The sequence below is a fragment of the Pristiophorus japonicus genome, chromosome 9 (genome assembly GCF_044704955.1).
Source record: "Pristiophorus japonicus isolate sPriJap1 chromosome 9, sPriJap1.hap1, whole genome shotgun sequence".
NCBI classification, from domain to species: domain Eukaryota; kingdom Metazoa; phylum Chordata; class Chondrichthyes; family Pristiophoridae; genus Pristiophorus; species Pristiophorus japonicus.
Window position 1 is genome coordinate 133437145 of NC_091985.1, and position 17960 is coordinate 133455104.

At 45.2% G+C, this 17960-nt stretch overlaps 1 protein-coding gene across 3 annotated transcripts in view; it reads right to left on the bottom strand.

The window, feature by feature from the left end:
* Positions 1-17960, bottom strand: part of plcb1 (phospholipase C beta 1) — a 1109102-nt gene that overhangs the window by 455742 nt on the left and 635400 nt on the right. For all 3 annotated transcript variants that reach the window (XM_070889862.1, XM_070889863.1, XM_070889865.1), the window contains exon 4: positions 16274-16414. In XM_070889862.1, the coding sequence (XP_070745963.1) occupies positions 16274-16414 (141 nt within the window). The remainder of the gene's footprint in view (positions 1-16273; positions 16415-17960) is intronic.

Genomic DNA, 17960 nt, shown 5'->3' on the forward strand with positions numbered 1-17960 from the left:
ACAATATGGAGACTTTTTGCCGTTGGATGGTAGGGCACGTACAGCCTATGGAGTTGGAGGCCATAAAATGGAAATTAAAAGGACAACACCGGTACTTATAGGGCTGGGTCCACATGAACTAACCACGCCGGTCTGGATAGGCCCAGTAGATCAACCCCTTTTGGGAATGGACGTTCTAATCCAAGTAGATTCATCGTTGCATTTTGAGGATGGTCGGGTGACATGGTCAATTAGAACTTTGAAGAAAGAAGAATTGAACGAACACCATGGCCCCAGGCACTACTAATAGTGCTATGTAGCATTAGGGCAACCCCGAACAGAACTACAGGTCTAAGCCCATTTGAAATTATAACAGGAAGACCCATGTTGCTGCCAGGAACTATCGATTTACGGAAAGCTGATGTTCACTTAATGAGTGACACTTTGTTATCATACTGTCAGAACTTAACCAATGCTATTAGTTCTGTTTCTCGACAGGTATCGGCAGCTTGGGGTAATCCACCCGAAGGAGGACACGACATCATCCCGGGAGTCTGGGTGTATGTGAAAAAGTTGCATAAAAAACCTTTGGGTGCCAAGTGGGAGGGACCTTATCAAGTGTTATTGACCACCCAGGCAGCTGTTAAAGTCCAAGGAAAGAAAGCCTGGATCCACATTTCACACGTTAAACGAGCACCCGTAACTGAAGCTGAAATCTAATAAGGACAATTACATTTTGCGAAAATATATAAATTTACTGTATTATTGATTGTAGGTATTCTAGGCATAGGCCTACTTCTTACTAGCCGATCTTCTGCACCAAAGGGAAATAGTAGGGTAGCAAGGGAATTACATGTAAATACCTTTTTATATATGTCATACATTTATGCCAAACAAGGTAACATTTCTAGTTGTTGGGTGTGTGCGCATATTCCTATTCACTCAAAGGGAGGGATTCCCTTGAGGCCAGTTCCCTTGAATATCTCGGAAGTGGCTGAGTGGATAATTAATCAAAATAAAACAGGCAATGTGTTTCAGGATACGGAAAACTGGGCACGTAAATGGAAGTCAGCAGGTTACAATCTGACTACCTTTGAAGGGGGATACCAACCGTGCTACAATAATTCCAAATGGCCCCCATTTTTTGTTATGACTAATACAACGGGAATAGGAAGACCGGAGAAATCGGTCTGTCTGATTAGAAACATCAAAGGAGGCCAAAATATGGGGTATAGTAACTGCTCCCGGAATTATAATATAATCAAGCCACGGAACCGTCCAAACTGGGCCGATGTAGGAATTTTTAACGTAACGGGGATTCTGAATAAAACAGATGGAAAAGCCTGGACAGGCCCCGGAGTGTTGCTGACAAAGAAACAGCTAACATTCATTGCATATAATGGCACCTATTGGGTGTGTGGCCCAGAATTGGATGGGATCCTGCTATTTAGTCTACATTGTGCCTTATATGTATCATATAAAGTCACTGTCGGAACATTTACACCGTCCTAAGAGAGCTATCACAGAAACAGAGAGGTCTTTGCCATTCTGATCCCTGGGTATGGGACCGCCAAACTGGCAAGGGAATCCATTAACATGGCATCCGTTGTGGAACGGGTAGCCAATGATACCTCAGAGGCCCTAGTTAAAATCAATGCAGAAATGGTAGCAATCCGCACAGTAGCCCTACAGAATAGATTGGCCCTTGATTACATCCTGGCTGAAAAGGGAGGTACTTGCACCCTACTCGGAACTGAGTGTTGCACATATATCCCAGATAGCTCCGAAGAAATTACCTACTTAGCGGAGCATATCCAAAAGGAGGTAGAAAAACTTAAGCAACACCCATCATTCACTTTGTGGAGTGGAGCCACTGAATGGCTAGGTTCAATAGGAACTTCATTGGTGGAAGGTTTAATTCTATTTGTTGTAATTGTTTTACTTTTATATTGTTTGTTTATGTTGATTAAATGTTGTTGCGACCAGGCGGCTGTAGCTACTGTCCCGCAGGTGAGACACCTTGCAGGTCCCAGCAGACCGTCTGTACGTGGCACAGGAGTATGTTATGCTTAACGAGAGGTTGTTTACTGGTTGAATTATGATATTGATTTGGATTAAATTGGAATAAGGTTAAATAACCTATTAAAACCAGACTTCCATTGTGGTCACGATGGAACTCGGGTTGGTGTAAATTTATGTGGAAGCTACTAGTCCGGACATGTGGCGAAACACATCAACAAATTTTAGAAGGAAACTCTATTAACATGTATGAAATTATTTTGTAGAATGTTTAACCAGTGATACCTGATGTTTTATGATTCAGTTTGTGAAAGAATCAAAGGGGGGATTGATAGAGTATTCAAACAGGCTCATTTAGACAGACTGTGAAAATTCACAGACCCCCAAGTCAAGGCTGCTACATGCAGTTCGGCATGTTGCATTAACTCATCAATCAACTTGACATTTTCGGATCTTGGGTAGCGAGCCAATTAAAACGTTAAATGACTTTCAATTGAGCCAATAAGGTCAAAGAAGGCGAGTTCTTTTCTGTAAATTGATCCAGGTATAAAATACAGCCATTTTGACCATGTGTCTCAGTAAGAACAAAGACCTGGCTTGAAGCCAAGCAGTTTGTTGCTCTCTGCCAAGATTAAAAAGTTAAAACTACCATCGGAGTTCGTATTTCATTGGAAATTAAGAGATCTAACAGCAGTACTCCAGGTGTGGTCTCACCAAGGCCCTGTACAATTGTAGCAAGACTTCCTTACTCTTATACTACAACCCCCTAAGGCCAACATGCCATTTTGCCTTGCTTAATGCTTGCTGTACCTGTATGCTAGGTTTCTGTGGTTCTTGCACGAGGATACCCAAATCTCTCTGAACACCAATATTGAAAAGTTTCTCACCATTTAAAAAATATTTTGCTTTTCCATTCTTCCTACCAAAGTGAATAACCTCACATTTCCCTACATTATACTCCATCTGCCACCTTATTGCCCACTCACTTAATCTATCTATAACCCTTTGCAGGCTCTTTGTGTTCTCCTCACAGCTTACTGCCCCACCTAGCTTTGTATCATCAGCAAACCTGGATACATTACACTCACTCCCTTCATCTAGGTCATTAATATAGATTGTAAGTAGCTGAGGCCCCGGCACTGATCCTTGCAATACTCCACTAGTTACAACCTGAGAAAGACCCACTTATCCCTACGCTCTGTTTTCTGTTCGTTAACCAATCCTCTATCCTTGCTTCTATATTACCCCCAACCCCATGAGTCCTTATCTCGTGTAATAACCTTTTATGTGGCACTTATCAAATGCCTTTGGATATCCAAATATACTGCATCCACTGGTTCCCCTTTATGGGCCCAATTTTGGCCATGACTTGCTCCAATTTTTTTGGAGTAAGTTGGTTTTTCTGGTGTAAGTTGAAAAATGCCATTTTCCCCAATAAACTTGCTCCAGAGTAACTCAGTTAGGTACGATTTTTTTTTAGTTGAGCTTTTTTTTCCAAAAGGGGGCGTTCCCAGACACTTACACCAGTTTTGGCCATTTATGCTACTTTGGCCAGCTAAAACTTACTCCAAATCGACTTAGGTCAGCGTATGTGGCCAGCTCTGAAAAACATTGCAGGCAGTTAAGAATTTGGCGCAGGTTAGTACATTTAAAGCACCAACACTTACAAAGCACTAAACAAAGCACAAAAGTAAGCATTCAATAACAAATAAAAAATACAAGGAAGCTGAGAGGACTTGCACCAAGATTTACAAAGCACGAAACAAAGGCCAAAAAGTAATAAGCAATTAGTTAACAAATAAAAAATAGAAGTCCTACCTTTATGCCAGAAAAGTTTTTAAAAAAAAAGTCCCCGCTACCCCCACCATCAAAACACTCTTCCTCCCCGCCCCACCATCAAAACACTCTTCCACTCCCGCCCCCCCACCCCCATCAAAAGTCTCCTCACGAAACAAAGCACAACTATCAATCAATAAAAAATAAAATTCAAGTCCTACCTCGACCCGAGAAGTCAGCGGGCTGGCCGACCGGTGCGGGAGGCCACTCGACCGGGGACAGGATGCGGCGAACATCGGGGTATCACTTCGGCCAGGAATAGGGGCTGTGAGCATCAGGTCCTGCTCACAGCCTACAGGATATGTTAGGAGGGCGAGGAGCATGTGCGCAGACTTCACTGCACATGCGCGCAGCTGCCGGCAGTGTTTTCTGTGCTGGGCTGTTGCTCCGCCCCCCACTTCACTATCTACGCCATGCTGGGACACCGGAGACTCGGCAGAGCAGGCAGGATGGGGCCACTTTTTATCGGCTCTGTTTCCAGGGCGCAAAGTTGACGCATTTAAGGTAAGTGCGCCGAGAAAGGGGTTGGGGAAAATTGGGCCCAATATACCTTCCTGGTTACATCCTCAAAAAACTCTAATAAATTTGTGAAACACAATTTCCCTTTCATAAAACCATGCTGACTCTGCCGAGTCATGTTATGATTTTCTAAGTGCCGAAGGAAATACCACTTCCTTAAAAATGGATTCCACCATTTTCCCAAAGACTGATGTTGGGCTAATTGTCCTGTAGTTCCCTGTTTTCTCTCTCCCTCCTTTGTTGAATAACGGTGTTACATTTGCTACCTTCCAATTCGCTTGGACCGTTCTAGAATCTAGGGCATTTTGGAAGATCACAACCAATGCATCCCCTATCTCTGCAGTCACCTCTTTTATAACCCTAGTGTGTCGGCTGTCAGGTCACGGGGATTTGTTGGCTTTTAATCCCATTAGTTTCTCTAGTACTTTTTCTCTCCTTATATTTATTATGTTAAGTTCCTCACCCTCATTAGACCCTTGGTTCCCCACCATTTTTGTGTCTTCCACTGTGAAGACAGATACAAAATATTCATTTTACGTTTCTGCCATTTCCTTATTCACCATAATAATTTCTCATGTCTCAGCCTCTAAGGGACCAATGTTTACTTATGATACTCTGTTCCTTTTTATATACATGAAGAAGCTCTTACAAACTTAGGTTATGGTTATGGATAAGGACAAGAATAGGCCTGGAATAAAAGTTCCGAATTGGGGAAAAGCTAATTTTGCTAAGTTAAGGAGTGATTTGGCCATAGTGGACTGGAAACAGCTACTTGTGGGTAAATCAGTGTCGGAACAGTGGGAGGCATTCATGGAGGAGATCCGGAAAGCTCAGGCCAAACATGTGCCCTTAAAGAAAAAGGCTGGGAAAAATAATTCTTGAGCCCCCTGGATGTCTAGGGACTTACAGGAGAGGATTAAGAAAAAAAGGGACACTGATGTCATATACCAACAGCTAAATACTTTAGAATCTTTACAGGAATATAGAAAGTTAAGAGGAAAAATTAAAAAGGATATTAGGAATGCTAAGAGAGAGCACGAGAAATTCTTGGCCAGTAAAATTAAGGAAAACCCTAAGATGTTCTATAAATATATTAAGAGTAACAGGGTAACTAAAGAAAGGGTAGGGCCTATTAGAGACCATGAGGGTAATCTTTGTGTGAAGGCGGAAGATGTTGGTAGGGTTCTTAACGAATACTTTGCATCTGTTTTCAATAAGGAAAGGGGTAATGCAGATACTTCTATCGAGGAGGAGGGTGATATTCTGGATGAAATAAATATAGTGAGAGAGGAAGTATTAAGGGGTTTAGCAGCTTTCAAAGTAGCTAAGTCCCTAGGCCCAGATGAAATGCATCCCAGGCTGTTGAGCGAAGTAAAGGAGGAAATAGCAGAGGCTTTGACCATCATTTTCCAATCCTCTTTGGATCTGGGTATGGTGCCGGAGGATTGGAGGATTGCTAATGTAGTACCCTTGTTTAAGAAGGGAGAAAGGAATAGGCCGAGTAATTACAGGCCTGTCAGCCTAACCTCAGTGGTGGGAAAATTATTGTAAAAAATCCTGAAAGACAGGATAAATCTGCATTTGGAAAGGCAAGGATTAATTAGGGATAGTCAGCACGGATTTGTTAAGGGAAGATCGTGTTTGACTAACCTGATTGAATTTTTTGAGGATGTAACCAAGAGGGTCGATAAGGGTAGTACGTACGATATACTATATATGGACGTTAGCAAGGCTTTTGATAAGGTCCCACATGGTAGACAGGTCATGAAGGTTAAAGCTCATGGGATACAGGGAAAAGTGGAAGTTGGATCCAAAATTGGCTTGGAGGTAGGAAGCAAAGGGTAATGATTGATGGATGTTTTTGTGACTGGAAGGATGTTTCCGTTGAGGTTCCGCAACGCTCAGTACTGGGTCCCTTGCTTTTTGTGGTATATATCAATGATTTAGATTTGATGTAGGGAGTATAATTAAGAAGTTTGCAGACGACACTAAAACTGGCTGTGTGGTTGATAATGAAGAGGGAAGTCATGGGCTGCAAGAGGATATCAATCTACTGGTCAGGTAGGCAGAGCAGTGGCAAATGGAATTTAATTCCGAGAAGTGTGAGGTGATGCACTTTGGGAGGGCTAATAAGGAAAGGGTATATACCTTAAGTGGTAGGCCATTTAATAGTGTAGACAAACAAAGGGAATCGGAGTGTTTGTCCACAGATCCCTGAAAGTAGCAAGCCAGGCGGATAAGTTGGTTAAGAAGGCATACGGAATGCTTGCCTTTATTGGCCGAGGCATAGAATATAAGAGCAGGGAGGTTATGCTTAAATTGTATAATACTTTGGTTAGGCCACAGCTGGAGTACTGCTTGCAGTTCTGGTCGCCATGTTATAGGAAGGACGTGATTGCACTAGAGAGGGTGCAAAGGAGATTTACTAGGATGCTGCCTGGAAGATGGAGAATCTTAATGATGAGGATAGATTGGATAGGCTGGGTTTGTTCTCATTGGAACAGAGGAGTTTGAGAGGAGACCTCATCAAGATGTACAAAATATTGAGGGGCCTGGACATAATGGATAGTAAGGGTCTATTTCCATTGGTGGAGGGGTCTATAATGAGGGGGTATAGTTTTAAGGTGGCTGGTGGAAGGTTTAGAGGGGATTTGATGGGGGGCTTCTTTACGCAGAGGGTTGTGGGAATCTGGAACTCGTTGCCTGCAAGAATGGTGGAAGCAGAAACCCTCACCACTTTTAAGATCGTTGGATGGGCACTTAAAGTGTAGTAACCTGCAGGGTTATGGATCTAGAGCTGGTAATTGGGATTAGACTGGATGACCTTTCGTTGGACAGTGCAAATATAATGGTAAGTACTGCAGGGAATAGAATACGGCCAGGGTGATCTCCTGGACTACTGTCGATCGCCTGGATGGGTCAGAGAGGAATTTTCCCAGATTTTTTTCTCCCTTCCATTTTTTGTATTGGCCTGGGTTTTTATCTGGTTTGTGCCTCTCCCAGGAGATGACATGGCTCTGGTTGGGGTGGAGTGTAGATATTTTTAGTATAAGGGGTGTCGCAGTTGTGCGAGGCGGACTGGTTGGGTTGGGTGCTCTTTGCCTTTCCGTTATTGTTCATGCGTTTATATGTAACCTTTATGGCTGCTGACCAAGGGCCATGCGGCTCTATGTCAGCCGGTGCGGACACAATGGGACAAAATGGCCTCTTTCTGCACTGTAAATGTCTATGTTTCTATGTTTCTAATCTGTTTTTATATTTTTTGCTAATTTTCACTCATATTCTTTTTTCCCTTTATCATCAATTTTTTGGTTGTCCTTTGCTGGTTTCTGAAACTTTCCCAATCTTCAGGCTTACTACTATTCTTCGCAACATTCGAAGCTTCTTCTTGCAATCTAATGCTATCCTTAACTTCTTTAGTTAGCCACGGGTGGATCACTTTTCTAGTTGTAAGAATAAAAGTGTATGTTAATGCTGAAATTGATATGGGATGTATGTATTGAAGGTGAATTTAGTGTGTATGTATAAATGTTAAAGTGCAGATTACACAGACGGGCTGCGGTTTGAACTCAAGAGCACAAAATGGATACATCAAGTTCAAGTCTCCTCCGGGTGGACAGAGCTTAAGGAACAAAAGGAACATAACTTTTAGGGTAAACAAACCCCTCGTAACTCACCAAACTAGCAGAACCATTAAAACGCGTTAATAGAAAAACAATTAACTTCATCAAAGGAACGGCACCAGTGTTTGCAGACAGTCACATGTGTGAGGAAAGCCAATAAAGAATTGGCATGAAACTAAGACTCAATCCTGGGGCTTTACCAACTTATGTTAAGAGGCAATGGACCTTAAGAGGTATTAAAAAGGGAACCACAAAGCCTGTTCACTCTTTTGAAGACCACGCAGCAAAACAGGAAGCCTCTCTCGACAAACCAGACCAAGATGCAAGGAAGAAGACTGTGAAATTTGCTTGACTCAGAGGGAAGTATATGTGTGTTTAAATCTCTAACTCATTACCTTACCTGTTGTAACTAAGTAGAGTCCATAGGATACAAGTCGACTGTTGTTTTGGCCGGGAAACCCGGAAATACTGGGAAGGTGGAGGCTCTGGCAAATTTAACGACAGAACCTCATTGGCATTGTTTTATTCTGTTCCCCAGCCGGCAGCCGGCCAGTTTGAGAGGCTGGCCAGCTGCTGGGCAGGAAAGCATGCAGTAGAAGGCCGCAGTCGGGGATCACTGGGAACGGTCCCAGACAACGATACAATATTTTGGTTTGCTGGCTCGGAGTGCTACAGCGAGGAGGGAGGGAGGGAGAGAGAGAAAGAGAGAAAGATCGCGGGGAGGAGAGATTGGATCGCAGGGTGGGCAAGGAGGTAGATTGCAGCAGGTTTGCTTGAAGGGCCAGGGACGGGGGTATGCACTCCTGCTCCTCCTGCCTGGCAAGCTATTATGTTCATCATAAACTAATGTAACTGAATACTGTAGACATGAGTAAGTGTGACCTTGGCTCCTTTATTCCAACTCCAGAGTGCCGGCACAGCATGGGAGGCCTGTTTTTATACAGTGCTCCCAAGGGATGCTGGGATCCCTTGGGGTTCCAACAGATATGCCCTCTGGTGGCAGTATGATACTGGTTACATAGGGTTGCATACATAACATCACTCCCTCCCAAATTCAAAAGTGAGATGATCTGGGACTTTTCGCTCCCTTGTCGATCGTCTCGGTACAAATGCAGGTGTAGGTGAGTTGGTTGGTTCTTCGCTGGGCTGCTGGGCAGCTGGCCTTGCCAGGCTGCTGAGGATGGTGAGTTCAGCTTCGTGGTCAACCGTGATGTCGGTTGCCACTTGTGTGTGTGTTGGAGGGTCGAAGTTGGTGGTGTCCTCTTCAGGTTGCTCGCGGCAGTCTGTAAATCGCAGTTTGGTTTGGTCCAAATGCTTTCTGCAAGTTAGTCCATTAGCAAGTTTGACCTGAAACACCCTACTCCCTTCTTTGGCTATGACAGTGCCAGCAAGCCATTTGGGACCATGTCCATAGTTGAGTACAAATACAGGATCATTGACTTCAATATCGCGTGACAAGTTTGCGCGATCATGGTACATGCTTTGTTGATGCCGCCTGTCCTCGACGTGATCATGGAGATCAGGGTGGACTAGAGAGAGCCTTGTTTTGAGTGCCCTTTTCATGAGCAGCTCGGCTGGGGAAACCCCGGTGAGCGAGTGGGGTCGGGTGCGGTAGCTGAGCAGGACCCGGGACAGGTGGTTCTGCAGGGAACCTTCCGACACATGATTCAAGCTTTGCTTGATGGTTTGGACTGCCCATTCTGCCCGGCCGTTGGATGCGGGCAGATGTGACGTGCTTGATCACATTGCGGGTCATGAATTCCTTGAATTCAGCACTAATGAAGCACGGCCCATTGTCGCTGACAAGGACATCAGGCAAGCCGTGCGTGGCAAACATGGCTCGTAGGCTTTCGATGGTGGCAGTGGACGTGCTTAGACATCATTACACACTCAATCCATTTTGAATAAGCATCCACAACAACCAAAAATATTTTGCCGAGAAATGGGCCAGCAAAATCAACATGGATCCTAGACCACGGTTTGGAAGGCCATGACAACAGACTTAGCAGTGCCTCCCTGGGTGCATTGCTCAGTTGAGAGCAAGTGTTGCATTGGCGCACGCATGACTCCAAATCTGAGTCGATGCTGGGCCACCACATGTGGGATCTGGCTATGGCTTTCATCATTACTGTGCCTGGGTGGGTACTGTGTAGGTCGTGTATGAACGTTTCCCTGCCTTTCTTGGGCAAAACCACGTGATCACCCCACAAAAGACAGTCCGCCTGTATGGACATTTCGTCTTTGCACCGCTGGAATGGCTTGATTTCTTCACGCATCTCCGCTGGGAAGCTGGACCAGCTCCCATGGAGGACACAGTTTTTTTTACAAGAGACAGTAAAAGATCCTGGCTGGTCCAGGTCCTGATCTGGCAGGCTGTAACGGGTGATTTTCCGTTTTCAAATGCATACATTATCAAGAGCAAGTCTGCAGGCTGTGCCATTTCCACCTCAGTGGTGAACAATGGTGGCCGACTGAGATCATCAGCGCAGTCCTCTGTGCCTGGTCTGTGGCGGATTACATAGTTATATGCAGACAGCGTAAGCACCCACCTTTGGATGGAGGCAGAGGCATTGATATTAATCCCTTTGCTCTCTGAGAATAGCGATATGACTGTCTTATGGTCAGTTTCTAACTCAAATTTAAGCCCAATCAGATACCGGTGCACTTTTTTCACCCCATAAACTCATTCCAGAGCTTCTTTTTCAATCATCCTGTAGGCCCTTTCAGCCTTGGACAAACTCCTGGATGGATAGGTGACCGGTTGCAATGTTCCCGATTCGTTTGCTTATTGTAACACACACCCGACCCCGTACGATGACGCATCGCAAGCTGGCACTAAATGTTGACATGGGTCATACAGAACAAGCAGTTTGTTGGAACATACCAGATTTCTGGCTCTCAAAAGCAGCCTCTTGTGATTTCCCCCATACCCAGTCATCTCCCTTGCGTAGCAGCACATGTAGGGGTTCTAGCAAGGTGCTTAACCTGGGTAGGAAATTACCAAAATGGTTGAGGAGTCCCAGGAACGACCGCAGCTCCGTCACATTCTGTGGTTTCGTCGCGTTCTTGATGGCCTCCGTCTTGGCGTCGGTGGGTCTGATGCCATCTGCCGTGATTCTTCTCCCTAAGAACTCGACCTCTGGCGCCAGGAAAACACATTTCGAGCATTTCAACCTGAGTCCCTTGTGATCTAGCCTACTTAGAACCTCTTCCAGGTTCTTCAACTGTTCGATGGTGTCCCGGCCTGTGATCAATATGTCGTCCTGGAAAACCATGGTGCGCAGACCCGACTTAAGCAGGCTCTCCACGCTCCTTTGAAAAATAGTCGTGGCCGATTGAGTCCCAAATGGGCATTTATTGTAGATGAACAGAACTTTGTGCGTGTTGATGCAGGAGAGGCCTTTCGAAGATTCCGCCAGTTCCTGCGTCATGTAGGCCGAGTTCAGGTCCAACTTGGTGAACGTCTTTCCTCCTGCCAGGGTCGCAAATAGGTCGTCTGCCTTGGGTAGCGGGTACTGGTCCTGTAGCGAAAAATGGTTAATCGTTACTTTATAGTCCCCACAAATTCTGACCGTGCCATTGCCCTTGAGAACCGGAACAATCGGACTAGCCCACTCGTTGAATTCCACCGGTGCGATGATGCCTTCTCGCTGCAGCCTGTCCAGCTCGATTTCCATTTTCTCTCGCATCATATATGGCACCGCCCGTGCCTTGTGGTGGATGGGTCGCGTACCGGGAACCAAGTGGATTTGCACCTTCGGCCCTGAGAAACTTCCGATGCCTGGCTCAAGCAACGATGGAAACTTGCTCAAGCATTGATGGAAACTTGCTCAGAACCTGGGCACGAGGTGTCGTAGATGGACGAGAGTGTTTGGATGGCGTCCCAGTTCCAGCGGATTTTTTCCAGCCAGCTTCTGCCGAATAATGTGGGGCCATCTCCTGGTACAATCCAGGCTCCATCATAGCAGACTTTTACTGCAGCGCTGCCAATTACAGGGATAAGCTCTTTAATGTAAGTTTACAGCTTGGTGTGAATGGGGCTAAGCTTGGGCCCGTGTGCCTTGTTGCACCACAGCCTGTCGAAGGCCTTTTTGCTCATGATAGACTGACTCGCACCAGTGTCCAGTTCCATGGATACTGGAATTCCATCCAGTTCGGCTTTTAACATGATCGGTGGCCATTTCGTGCTGAAGGTGTGTACCCCGTACACTTCTGCCTCCTCAGTTCGAGTCTCCAGTTCAGTCTGATCTGCCATGGATCGGTTTTCCTCTGCAATGTGGTGGTTTTCAGGGTTTGCAGGGTTTGCATCTCGTCTGCACATTTGCTGGAGGCGTCCCATTGTTCCACAGCCTTTGAACACATAGTGTTTGAAGTGGCATTGATGGGCTCGATGATCACCTCCGCAGCGCCAACAAGGTGTTAACTGCCTTGCATTAATGTTTGATGGCGGACTCTGGGTCATCTGAGGTCGTGCAGCTGCAGGCGTGTACATTCTGCCATATGCATTCCTACCTGAAAACGATGTTACTTTGTGTACAGTACTTGACGAAACCTCTTTATGCTGCAAAATTTGTTTGATGTTATCGCTGGTGGATATAAATGCCTGGGCTATCATTATGGCTTTGCTCAGATTCGGTGTTTCAACAGTCAATAGTTTGCGAAGGATAACCAATGCCAAGCCCAAAGAAGTATCTTAAGCATTTGCTCAAGGAATCCATCGAATTCGCAATGTCCTGCAGGGTGCCTTAGTTCGGCGACATAGCTCGCCACTTCCTGGCCTTCAGACTGTTGACATGTGTAAAATCGATACCTTGCCATCGGAACACTCTCCTTCGGGTTTAGGTGCTCCCGGACCAGCATACACAGTTCTTCATACGATTTGGTTGTTGGTTTCACCGGAGCTAGAAGATTCTTCATGGGGCCATAGGTTGTTGCCCCGCAGACGGTGAGTAGGACTGCCCTTCGTTTGGCAGCATCCCCTTGCAGCTCATTGGCCACAAGTTATTGTTCGAGTCGCTCCATGAAGGCCGCCCAATCGTCCCCTTCTGAGAATTTCTCGAGGATATCAACAATTCTCTGCATTTTCGCTTGATGGGTCGTTATCTCGTCGCCAGTTGTTATGTTCATAATCAAGTAATGTAACTGAGTACTGTAGACATGAGTAAGTGTGACCTTAGCTCCTTTATTCCAACTCCAGAGTACCGGTACAGCATGGGATGCTGGCTTATATACAGTGCTCCCAAGGGATGCTGGGATCCTTTGGGACTCCAACAGGTACACCCTCTGGTGGTGGTATGCATACATAACACAAGCAGTGCTGGAAAAGCACTCACCTGCAGGATCTGGCAATTATCGTCTCCTTTTAACTGCCGGTTTTCGCGAGCCCTGGGAAACCTGGCCCGCAGCTGCTAAATTCAAATTGGTGAAAAAAATCTGAGGCATGCAGCTTCATTTAAATATTATAATGACAGACCCACCTCTCCAGAGCAGGTTACTCAAATGTCCCCAAACCTGCTGCGGTTTAGCCAGAAGTCGGCGCATTCGTGGCGGGTTGGGCCGGGTTTCACACTTTTAACCAATTTAACACTCATCCTCCCCCCTCCCCATCGTACACACACAAACACACTCACACACACATGCCTGACACTCTCCAGCACCCTGATTATTTAAACTATTAAAAAAAAATCTGTCTCACATGCAGGAGTTAAAGGGGCTGAAATTGCCCACACCCGAAAACGAGGCACATCTACCATGTTTGATCTCTTCTGGCTGCCCCAGTGCATGGGGCGGACTTACTGTCGAAATTCAGCACCTGGGAAATTTCTTTTGAGCCGATGTGGCCTCATCATGGGGGCGGAAGTGGTAATGGGGCGGAGTAATGCAATTTTAAAGGGGGTGCAAGAACAGGGAGACCTCGGGAATAACAAACAAATATTTGAAGGTGGCAAGACAAGTTGATAAAGCTGTTAAAAAATAATATGGGATCCTTGACTTTATAAATAGAGGCATAAAATACATCCCAAGGTTGTGAAAGCCACCATATAAATGCAAGTTTTTTGTTTCTTATTGTATCCATGGCAGGAAAATCAAACTGGCAGTGTTTATTGCTCATACTCTTAATCTGTGAGGAAACGGCTAAATAACAGTTACCTCTCTAGCAGCACAGGCCGGTGTACAGGTATTGGACTAAGAAACGTAGTAGTATGGAGATGGGGGATTACTTTGCTATGGATAAGAAAGGAGAGGCATAAAACCATGTTACCCTGCATAATTTGTTTTTGCTGAGATCAGTATGAACAGATTTAAACCCAATATTAACCAAAACCACCACTCACATCGTTCCAGAAAATGGCCAAAAACATTTTTTAAAGAATGCTCGCAGCAAGACTTTGTTTACTTATTTCCAAACAAACATTCCAGAACCTGCCGTAACCACTAAATCTGTCCACAGAGATCACAGCAAAGGGGCAATTACACAGATTTAACAAAACAAAAGGATGTTAAAATGTCATCAAAAACAGAAAATGCTGGAAATACTCAAGCAGAACAGGCAGCATCTGTGGAGGGAGAAACAGAATAAGGGGCCGAAGTTGCCCCTTTGCGCAAGGCACGCGAACGCCTCCGGCTGGTGCTAACGAGGCAGTAAGCCGTTTGCGCGGGCGGGGAAGGCACCAGAATTACCCTTGGGATGCTGCGGGCAATAATGGCTTTGCCCAGCACTGAACCCTTTGCGCCCCGTGGGGGAAATTGCCCCGCGGGAGCGTGGTTGGCGCCGAGCAATGCCACCGATATCTTTGCCGGGTGCGACGCTCTCTGTGGCTGGGGTGCTGCAGCCATCTTAATTTAATTGTCATCCGACTCTGGAGTCGGCCCGACAATGGCAGCCGCTAGTTCGGCCGGGCTGCCAACAGGCAACCCCGCACCTACTTTTGTGTGCCGGTCTGCCGGCCCGGCCAAAACCCTCACGGAGCCGGCCCTAGGCTTCGCAGTGCTCCTCCCCTTTAAGAGAGGGGCAGGGACGTTGCGATGCATCAGCGCGACACAGTGCTGCGCTCCCGCCTCCCTCCTTCTCTGAGAGCTCCTGCATCTTTTTTTCAGGGAAAAAGCCCAATTCCGGAGCTCGTGTCCTCCTACCTACCTAGCTGAAACATTCACTCTGTTTCTCTCTCCACAGATGCTGCCTGAACGGTTGAGTGTTGCCAGCATTCTTTGTTTTTATCCCTACAACACAGCCTGGTCTGTGAACAGTACAGTATTAAAAAGCAATTGTGTGGCATAAAACGTGGGCTAATTGAGCACAACACGGCATCGTGACAGTGCAGGACATAAAATCAACTCAAAACCAGAGTTCTTTTTTTACAACTATGTCGCTACGGGGTTTAAAATAAGGTGGTGAATCGTGTCCGGTCTGCTATCACACCTCCTCGTGACTGGCTGGGAGCAAGAAACAGCTCACCTGCTCATCTCTTCAATTACAGGTTGCTCCCCAGCTTTGGGAGAATAGGGCAGAAAATAGATTTTTATTATATACCAAAAAAAATAAAAAAACATACTTAATTCAATTCAGTAAATGGTACATTTTAATATCTTGTTGACGTTAAATATTTTTAACTGGTACTGGTGGTTTTAAGACAATTAACCATAGAAATATAAGAGCCTCAACTTATAAAGAAATGTCTCTGTGAAAATCGTGTATATGAGTAGAGTGCATTTTTAGCCTCCTTTTGCCCACCATAATGATACAGCTCAGAAAGAGGCCATTCAGCCCATCATGCCTGTGCCAGCTCTTTGGAAAGCTATTCAACTAATCCCACTCCCCTGACCTTTCCCCCATAGCCCTGCACATTAATTCTCGTCGAGCATTTATCCAATTGCCTATTATTGAGTTTGCTTCCACCACCCTTTCAGGCAGTGCATTCCAGATCATAACAACTATCTTATCCACGCAAACAAAAAAGAAAATATATTCCTTACAAATAATAGAAAATTGGAATAGGAAATAATTCATGGCTGGTATCCTTTTTTTTTTAAAAAACAGAAAGAAATCTTCAAATATGAAACAAGGTGTGCAGCGCCATTGTAAGGTTGTGAGGACTGAAGCTGGAGGAAGTGGATTTCCCTTCACATTCAGGCAACGTAACCACGGCAACTGCAGGTATTCAGGAGCCAGCAGAAGGACACCTCACCTGAAACATAACGCCGCCCACTCAAAACATGCCTCACTGCATTGGAGCATGAAGACGGGCATTCTGAGCGCAAGGTGCCGGTTTGGACGGAATTTGGGAATGCGCAGGTACCTTTGCTACATCTTCCTGGAAGGCCATGAAGTTCAGATACGAAATGTTGACCAAGTCGGGGCCGTAAACCACGGTAACCATCCTGTTCTCCAGACGATTTCCCTGATTTCCAACATCCAGCAACTCTCGGAGCTTGGTGTCCTGGCGAAAACAGAGAGAAAGTGGGTTGTAGTGCAATGTGTCGCCTGTGCTCAGATTTAACAGAATAACCATTCAATAATCAGATATGATTTGAATAATAGAATGATACTAAGGGATTTAACTCAATCTGAATGTACATATTTATTATAATTCATGAAAGTAAATTGTGCATTTTTCCTCCCATCAAAGTTGTATATGTCAGTGCTGGGGAATGGAACACATTCTGCTTCTGGTGTGAACATCAAGTCCCCTCCCCCATGTGTAGCATAGATCAAACACACAGTAAAACTCTTTATTCTACTCAACAATTTCCCTGGGTCCCAACAATAGTAAGAACACCCCCTACTGCATCTGGGAGAATTGTTCCACTGCACTGCACAGCATTCACAACACATGCAATCTTTCTCAGTGAAATTGTCAGTTTGGTGTCAATTTATGTTGAACTGTATGCATGTTTGTACTGTGAACCTATGTCTTCTGGGAGCTAAACTGCTATTTCTTTAACCCATTTTACAACAGGCTTTTACAGTCAGCAGAGTGAGAAAATTTTTATTCCATCATTCCTAGTCAGACGTAAAAGCTGGTCTCAGAGTTGAAGGAACAAGACCCACATCCCCCGTGAGGTGCACTGCCTCCTGCGCAGCCTGCCTCCCCCCCCTGCACGAGCCCATTCACATTTTTGCGCATGCACAGTACCTAGAATGGAAAAGTCAGTGACTGGCTCGTGCGGGACCTTGCAGTTGACGGCGCGGCCATGCAGCTTAGCGGGAAAATTGAACAGGATCCTGAAAATTTCTGTCTGCTTGTTTTATGCTTGTTATATGAATGCTTAATGCACTTGCATCAAGTTGCTGTCTTCACTAGGACGGGATATTAAACCGAGGCCCTGTCTGCCTCTTTAGGTGGATCCCATGGCCCTATTCGAAGATGAGCTGGGGACTTCTCCTGATGTCCTGTGAAGTGCCTTGGGACGTCTTGCTACCTTAAAGACGCCATATAAATGCAAATTGTTGTTGTCCTGACCAACAGATATCACATCACTAACAGCACCACAACAGATTAACTGGTCATAATCTCATTGAGAGATCCTGCTGTGTGTAAATTAGCTGCTGCGTTTGCCGACAAAACAGCGACCACATTTCACAAGTAATTAATTGGCTGTAAAGCACGTTTAGATGTCCCGATGACATGGAAGACACTACACGAATACAAGCTGCTGCTTTCCTTATAACAGAGATGGTAGCCTGGCTATTGTAAATCGGATTAATGTCTCCCATTAAAACGATAGAGAGAAAATCGACGGAAATGTGACAAATGTTCATGTGATAATATGACGGGCAGTAATTTCTAGTCTGGCAGCACACTGTACTACGCAAACCTGCAAACTGAAATTATTAAAGAAAAAATGAATCAAGTATAAATCTTCTATCTAAAAAAAAAAGAGAAAATGCTGGAAACACTTGGCAGAGCAAGCAGCATCTTTGGAGGGAACAGAGGAGTTCAAGTTTTAGGTGTGGATCCTTCATCAAACCCAAAACATTAACTC